The 8,297-nt window shown below is 43.0% G+C and overlaps 1 protein-coding gene across 1 annotated transcript; it reads right to left on the bottom strand.

The window, feature by feature from the left end:
- Positions 1-1,671: 1,671 nt before the first annotated feature.
- Positions 1,672-7,556, bottom strand: MRPL15 (mitochondrial ribosomal protein L15). Its single transcript, XM_082858933.1, has 5 exons — positions 7,424-7,556; positions 6,448-6,602; positions 5,702-5,867; positions 3,395-3,518; positions 1,672-2,941 (listed from the first exon to the last, which is right to left on the bottom strand). The coding sequence occupies exons 1-5, from the start codon at positions 7,529-7,531 to the stop codon at positions 2,604-2,606; spliced, it is 891 nt and encodes a 296-aa protein (XP_082715059.1). The 5' UTR covers positions 7,532-7,556; the 3' UTR covers positions 1,672-2,603.
- Between the last annotated feature and the right edge of the window lie 741 nt (positions 7,557-8,297).

Raw genomic sequence — 8,297 nt, 5'->3', positions numbered from 1 at the left:
CAGGGTAGTTGAGTCATTTATGTGGTGCGGGGACCCTCGTAAGGGCCTCACGAGTACATCCTGGGACTGGAAGGCGAGGAGACCCCGTCATCCACCTTCACGCAACTAACTGCCCCCTCATTTCCCGTGAAGAACTGTCTGTCGAGGCGACCCCGGCCCCTCCAACACAACTGCAAAGTGAACCACAAAACAGAACCTCTAGCAGCACGTCCGGGGGGCAGTAACCCACCCAGAGCGAGGCTGGCACTCTGCACAGAAAATGAGTGGTCTCTCAGGCTTGTCTCCTGCTTCAGGCCGGACACAGGACAGGATGTGTTTAAATGTAAGGAAATTCATTTCTGTGCAAATAGGTTGAGGTCAAAGCAGCTTTCCTCAGCACCAAGGCAACACCTCAATCGTCATGGTATTTGAGCTTGTAATATACAAAGATTATGGGTCACTGCACTTTACAGTTGGGAAAGGTGAAGGGACTTGCCTAATGGATCCTATAGCAATGGCTTAAGAATAGGGCGTAGTCTTCCCTAACGGAAAGTGTCTTTGAAACAGTATTAGATGTAACAATAAGAAGTAAGGTCACTGCCTTTATTTGCAATCTATGCCTTTTTTTTTTTAAATTTATTTTACTTATTTTTGGCTGAGTTGGGTCTTCGTTGCTGCGCGTGGGCTTTCTCTAGTTGCGGCGAGCGGGGGCTACTCTTCGTTGCGGTGTGCGGGCTTCTCACTGCTGTGGCTTCTCTTGTGGAGCACGGGCTCTAGGCACGCTTGCTTCAGTAGTTGTGGCACGTGGGCTCAGTAGTTGTGGCTTGCGGGCTCTAGAGCACAGGCTCGGTAGTTGTGGCGCATGAGCTTAGTTGCTCCGTGGCATGTGGGATCTTCCCGGACCAGGGCTCGAACCCGTGTCCCCTGCATTGGTAGGTGGATTCTTCACCACTGCGCCACCAGGGAAGCCCCCTGCAGGTTATGCCTTTTTGATTCAAAAAAAGAAAAGAGACTCCAAACAAACTAAACAGTGGTAGTAGGTCAGGGATGGGCAACAGTAAGAGAACATGGACTTCTACTTTTTAGACTTCAATATTACATAACTTCAAAACAAGCATGGACTACTTTTATAATGATAGAAAGTTTTTTGGGACTTTTCCCCGTGATTTTAAAAAATGAAAATGTATTCTATTCCTGACTCTTAGTCACTGTAATCGTCAATAAAAACACGTTTTCTCTGCACCTTGGAATTCTTCTTTGCTACCATCTCTCTTCTTCTATATACAATATTCAAATAAAACTTTTTAGATACCTAGCATAGGAAATGTAAGATGGCTTTATGGCCAAAATGTTTAGAAAAAGAGGCACAGAAAAAAGTAGATGGTTTCTGGTGCTTTATCATCACTCTCCCTCAAAAACACCTGTCACTTGTGTCTCTAAAAAATAAAAACATGTTTTTAAATTGTTGCCCATTCTCTGAAATTCATAGGTGACTATCCGAGAAGACGGGGCTAGTAGTGATTCTTGTAAGTTCTGGGTACTAAGAAATGGTTTAATAACAAGCCAAACTAAATAATCCTGGATAAAAACTGAAATACACTCTTCGTACTTAAATTACTTTATAAACGGAATCTTAGCTCAGCTATATTTGAGGTAGATAAGGTAACAAAATAATGCACTGTTTAGGTTTTTAAATTTTTTTATTTTCATAAAATAAACAAGCAGGAATCATTTTATTTCTTCTGTTGAAGAACTATCATGAATTATTCAAGATTTAATTGCATCAGGATAAATTAAGCTTTCACGTGCTTAGATACAACAGACTTACTGACTGCTGAACCTTTTAAATTAACTGAGTTTAACTTTCACATGACCAGTTGTTTTTATGGCTTATATAATCATTGACCATTTTTTCAAAAGCATTTAAAATGACTGAAAAACAAAGGTTTCCAAAGTCTCTAAGTAAAATCATATCAATTAGAATTAGAACATTTACCTTCTTCAAGGAAAAAAATGATACTGGCTTGATCATTTCTGTCTACTCTGAGTTGAGAAAATGAATTCCCTTGGAGTTCTGGTCTCAATTTTGCTAGCAAATATTGAACTGCTTAGAAGCTACTCACCAGTCTTAAACCTTCAACTCACACCCCACATCTTAATCATCCCAAGCTGAAGGCTTGCTGTCTTGACACTGGGCAGCAGCGCTTCCTCGCGGCTACCGAGTAAGAGGCTCACCAGTTCATTAGCAGCCCTCTGACCTTGACAAAGCAGCCAACAAAGCAATCCCATCCCACTTGCACGTTCACTCTGATTTGCAACAGTAAGACAAGACCTGGACGGAAAGATGATGGAAGACTCAACCGGAAATTGACTAAGAGTTACACTCTTCCTTGGGCAGAGAACCAGGGAGCTCAGAACGGAGACAGAAGCACACAGATCCACCAGATCCTCTATGCAGTCCTTGCTTACTGTATTTTTATTTTAATTTAGATAAGAAAGAGAGAGATGATTACACAGAAAACACCAACATCTGCAGAATTACAAATTAAGCAAATGCAACGGGAAACACACGTGTTTCGGTCCCTTTCTGGTGCTCTTTTACCATCTGCTCTCTTGGAAGGAACTCAGGAGCTGTAGTACTTCAGGAGATTCTCATCCGTAGGTTTGAGGATTTTCTTATCTGCCATATTCACTACCCACCCAGGAGCAAGACCAAAGAAAATCTGCCTTGGATCTTTTCGAGTGCTGAGCATTTGGAAGAGTTCGTCTTTCGTGATATCAGGTAAGATATAACCATACTTCTTGGCGAGCTCCAGTCTCGCTTCAGGAAATTCAGCAGGATCCGCCAAGTAACCACGATTCCTTGCATCAGTGTAATAGGTTACCAGTGCCTCAGGGGGGAGCATTCGCTTGGGAATGGGTTGTCCACGGAGAAAGAATGGAATAGGTTTGCACAGTATTTCTAAAAAAAATGTTTAAATAGAAAGAGAGAGATGCAAATACTGCCTATATACATAATGATTTTCTCTTAATAATGGTATTCTTTTAATTATTAATTTTTAAATATTTCCAAGAGGAAAACTTAATTCCCAAAACTTTTTTTTTATTAAACAGGTTTGTCTTAAGTAAGCAAATGGAAACACTCGACTTTCAAAAGTCTGCATCTTGAAAGTCAAAGTTACTCCTGCATCACCAACAGCGAGTGAATTTCTAAACGTGGGAAATAGCATATTGAAGTCCCATGTTTTAAAAAACAAAACCTTTTTATGACACACTGGCTGAGGTGTATGAGAAGGCGGAGCGCCACCAGCCACACCAGTAGTAGAAACCCCTCAAACAGGAAGCCAAGGGAGCTGCAGAGCAAGTCAAACCCTCGTGTGGCAGTCAGCACGCGACCCCGAGGCAACAAGCTTACCCAGGCTTCGAGGGTCGTAGAAGGCCGTCGTGACGACACCCCCGTTCTTCTCGATCGCAGCGATGGCCAGCTCTGAAGCCAGCTGTACTTCAATATTAACTTTTGCCTTAAAGGTGTCAGCACCCTGTCACCCGTCAAAACAAGGTCTGTAAGGAGACGGCTTGGCTACAAGTGAATTAATTACATGAGCTTCCCGTCTACACTGTGTTTTCTCCTCTAAAGGGCCTGCAACGTGACAGCTATTCCTACTTTAAATACCTCTGCTTTGAGGTCCTATCAAACACCAAATTCTTCCACGTTTTTTTAGGCCAACTTGTTTACCAATTTTCATTCCCTATGAGCAGGGATGACTAGAATTCCATTTTATGCATTTGGCGGGCACCAACATAAATACACATTCCCATTACTTCAGTAACAGCAGATTGTTTAATCCTCAAGACAACTCTAGACCAACAGAATCACTGCCACACCAACGTCATAGACGGCAACACATAGACGGAAACACGGAGAGGTTAAGCAACTTGCCCAAGATCACAAAGCCAGGGGGAGTCTAGTCCCAGCGCCTTCGTTCCTAACCACATTATGCCACGTGACACAGATAAAAACTTACCTTCCTGACCCATAAGTAAGCAAGAGGCCAAGAGCTGGTTAAAGAGGGGGGCAAGAGGGCTCGAGCCAGCAAAAGAACAAAGTATCTGAGCTTGGGAGGGGCCACTCTAGGGAAAGGGACAGAGACAACAACAAAAATAAAAATAGTACTCAACTTTTTAAAGTCCTGTCTGGGCACTTTCATTAGGATGTGCTATATTTTACTCTAATTTCAGAACAGATTCTGACAAAATAAAAAGATGGTGGCACTACCATTCTTTGTGCAGTAATAAAAATTTTTTTTGCTATTCTGGTGCGGCCGAAACAAGCTGGCTCCCAATTTCAAAATATTCCATCAATTCTAAGACACATTTTCTCACATTTTTCCCATCTATGATACTGGTAGGCATTTTTACAGTCAATGGCACTCTTGACTCAATGAAACAAAGTCTTGCCATATTATTTGAGATTTCTAATTACTATTCCACAGATTGCTTAACCATTTCCCCATCCTTGGGCATTGGGGTTAGTTCCAGCATTTTCAGTGTTATAAGAAGAATATTTAGCATTTCATTATATCAATTAGGTTTCTTTTATTTTGTTTTTCCTTAGGACTTCTGTTCCCAAATTGGTAATGTTGTGCTGAAAGAGCAAAAGAGTCTTATTATCCACTATTTACTACAAATCTGAAATCCAGAAAAGGGCAAGCAGTTTACAGAGCTGTAAATAATGTATAACTGTACTTATTCAACCAATGTCCTGGTGTAGATTTCAGAATGATTTTTGCTAGTTTAATAGACACATGCCTGAAAGCTGTTGGGATGTGCATTAATGTCTGGTGAGGTCATGGGTTTTTCCATATGTTAATCTACAGTTGTGTTCCCTTATACGCCTCAAGTAGAATACTGAGGTTTAATGGTGTATTTGGTATTCTCTCTTCGAATCATTTTATTTGGAAAATTTTTATCCACAAGTGTACTTTTTCAAAGGAATCTAAAAGGTTTTCCCATAAACAATGCTCCCCTCTAGTGGACACTAAGTTACTTACACAGCAATATCGTATTACTGACATACAAGAAACAGGTAGTTGATTAACAATCTACAAGTTTATTTGCTTATGAAACTCCTGGCCAACTTCTACAAATAGAAAACCGCTTCCCTACAATTAGAACTGGATTTGATTCATTTCTGTCTTCCATAAATACTGAGTGACTATCACAAGCCAATATTTCCAATGTTGTAAATACAGCAATGTATCAAAGTACCTGCTCTCAAAGAACTGACATCACAATGAGGAAAAACAATGAAAAATAAATGCATTACTTGGTAATAAGGGTCAGGTGTTCATACACTCAAAGAAAAATCCTTTGGGCAGAATAAGGCAGACGGTCGGGTATGAGGGTATGAATGTTCCTTTATAAAGAATGCCAAAAACATCTTCCTACTAGAATGACATTTGAACAGAGAACCAGAGTGAGGGAGAAGTACGAATGGGGGTACACAGGAGAAGAACATCCCAGGACCAGGGAACAGAGCCGCCCCTGCCTCCCGCCACCAACAGCATGCAGCTTTCTAAAACCACGAGTATAACACGATCGCCACTACATAATGTTTATGACAACTCAAAAGGGATAAAAATAAAGCAGGCAGGGTGTCGATTATATGGAAATCAGAAATAGCCATCTATGTAACTCCAAAAACAATCTAATTCAGACTTACCTCCTCTACCAGCTGGACACCATAATCCCTTTTAGATGGCTGGATGGTCACGCCTCTCCCATTGACAAGTTGGGTTAAATCAATAGGTTGTGTAGGATCAACTCGACCCAAATCAATAAGATACTGCAGCCTGCTGAGACTCAAAGGCTGATACTGGCGTCTGAAGCTACACAAGAAAGTAACAGTAGTTGGAAAACTCAGCCAGACTTACCTTCCAGCAAGATCTCCAGATCAACTCAGAGCTTTGTCCTGGGTTTTCCTCCATCAATTTATATGGTTTAACAAAATAAAACCCCTGAGTATGGCATAAACATGTAATATTCCTTGATTTGGGGGCAATGAAACAAAACCAGTAAGTACTTACTTTGTTTCACCAACAATTATTTGCCTAGGCATCTACTTCACTCATTTAGACAAATAAATAAATATTTAACCCACTATGTAAATTATACATTCACGGAACTCAAAGTAATGGTGATTACCATTTATTGGGTGACGACAATGAGTCAGATTTTATATATGTAATCGCCCTAAACCTCGCGAGCAGGCACCATTATCTCCATTTTGCAAGTCAGTGCAATGTCTGGCTTTTTCCCCAATTCAGGCTAAACTTCATTACCAAAAATGGTTCAGAGAAACAGCAATGAAAGTTTGCCTCAAAGTGGATTTAAATTTCTACCAACCTAGTTTTAGGTAACTCTCAGTGAGAATTAGATATTTTACACTAAGAAGAAAAGCAAACTTACCTATGTCCTTCATTAAACCCATATTTTGGGATTCGAAGGTAAAATGGAGTCTGGCCTCCCTCAAAGCCCAGCCGGGGCCGGGTTCCTCTCTGTCGTTCTCCCTTGTGGCCTCTGCCACATTTCCTACCTCTTCTCTGACCTCTTGGTCGTCTTCCCTGTAAGGAAAGAAGAATGTTTTATGATCTACAGATGCACTTTTAAAAATTGCATTTCACCTTTGCACTGTATCTTTTGGTTACGCCCTTCATTCATCCAACCAAGCACGACTAGCCAAGCCCACTACGTGCCAGGCACCATCTTAGCTGCTCTGAAGTCCAAACACTCCACATGAGCAACTCTGCCTCCAAAGATGTAGCTAATTCTTGCAACCAAACTCCAAGTTGTGTTTCAAAGGGAAAGTTCCAAGAATGAGATGAAAAAAAGGAGACTGTGACAGGTTGGAACTGAAAAAAATTGTAGAATTAAACATCCACAACAAGCAAAGTTTGCATGATACGCAAGCGCATTTATTTTGGAATTAATTGTCAATATGCCATTATTACCCATATATAGCGTTTTATTTAAATACCAACTTATAAGGAAAATATTTTTCTTACTTTACATCCTGTCACTTCAGGAAAGCAACAAATTGATTTTTAAAGTGACAGTATGTCCATGACAGCTTTTCTAGCTATATTCAATGATTTGCAGAAGAGACATCAAATGTAATAAAACTTTCCCATGAAGATAAGGTATGATGGAAAAGCACTCCATGTTAAACCCAATTTTAAATGAGACAATCATTTGTACTTCCTGCGACCTCGCTCCCCGCCCTAATTAACGTAATTAAGCCTCTAAACCTGAACCTTACAGAGAACTGGGACCACGTGGGCAGGTTTTCCCGCGTCACCTAAGCAGAGGGGCTCAGGGGCCCCTGGTTCCCCCAGCGCCTCTGGACCCGCGACCCCGAGGGCCCCCGCGCCGCCCGCAGCCTTACCGGTTTCCTGGAGCCCGGGTTCGGCCTCAGGTTAGCCAGGCTCACACGAGGAAGGGCCCGCAGCAGGTCCAAGGCCTGAGGCCCTCCGCCCCGCACCGGGCCGGCCATAACGGCGCGCCCGCCAAACCGCAAGGACGCCGGGCCGCCAGTCACGTAATTTCCGGCACTGCTTTACGGCCGAGGCCCCGCCCCTGTCGTGCTGCAGGCGCGCCGCGCCGCCAGCCGCGGGGCATACCGGGAGCCGGGTGCATTCGCGGTGGCGGCAGGTGTGCGAGGGTGGAATCTTCGCGGTGCGCCGGCTTTATGTTTAGTTCGTTGGGGATGGGATCCTATTTTGAGAGGTCGTGCCTTGACCTTGGCTCGGAATGTGCTGCGTTCTCTTCCGCCGCACAAAGCACGCGTTGAAAACGGTGTGTGCGTTAGAGGGCTTGGAGTCACTGGCCTGATGTGTCTCCCAGCCTGGTCCTTAGAGGCGCAGGGTCTTCTCCGAGCTCCACGTGGGGCCCAGAATAAGATACCCTGGGCGCTGAAGTACCGGCTTGGAGCTGAGCCAATTATACGCCCTGTCCTCTGAAAAGAATTGCACAACGGAGAATTGTGGGTTAATTGTTATTTGGGGCAAGATGAGGGCTATAGCATGGGAGATAGCCCCTCAGCTCCGAGGAACTGCTCCGGAGGTCAGTATATATGTGATTTACGTGAAGGGAGGTAGTGTCATCAAGCACACATGTTGGCAGAGGCTTGCTGCTGGTCACAAGGAGCAGATGTCACCGTTAATGATTCTAGTGCCCTTCTAGATACAAGGAGATGCCAGAATTTGGGCTCATAAAATCTTCTGGAAATGCCTATCTGAAAACCTGTTCTGCCAGTTTTC

This window comes from Leucopleurus acutus (genome assembly GCF_964270905.1).
Source record: "Leucopleurus acutus genome assembly, chromosome: 17".
NCBI lineage: Eukaryota > Metazoa > Chordata > Mammalia > Artiodactyla > Delphinidae > Leucopleurus > Leucopleurus acutus.
Note: the sequence above shows the minus strand (reverse complement) of the source record. Positions and strands in the feature narration are given on the sequence as shown.

What these genes read in the sequence shown, in the direction of transcription:
- MRPL15 (XM_082858933.1), bottom strand. Translation starts at nt 7,531, where the DNA reads ATGGCCGGCCCGGTGCGGGGCGGAGGGCCTCAGGCCTTGGACCTGCTG. An exon ending in GGGTTTAATGAAGGACATAG is followed by an intron (nt 5,868 to 6,447) that starts GTAAGTTTGCTT and finishes TTTCTTGTGTAG; the next exon opens with CTTCAGACGCCAGTATCAGC. An exon ending in GTGTCCAGCTGGTAGAGGAG is followed by an intron (nt 3,519 to 5,701) that starts GTAAGTCTGAAT and finishes GACGGGTGACAG; the next exon opens with GGTGCTGACACCTTTAAGGC.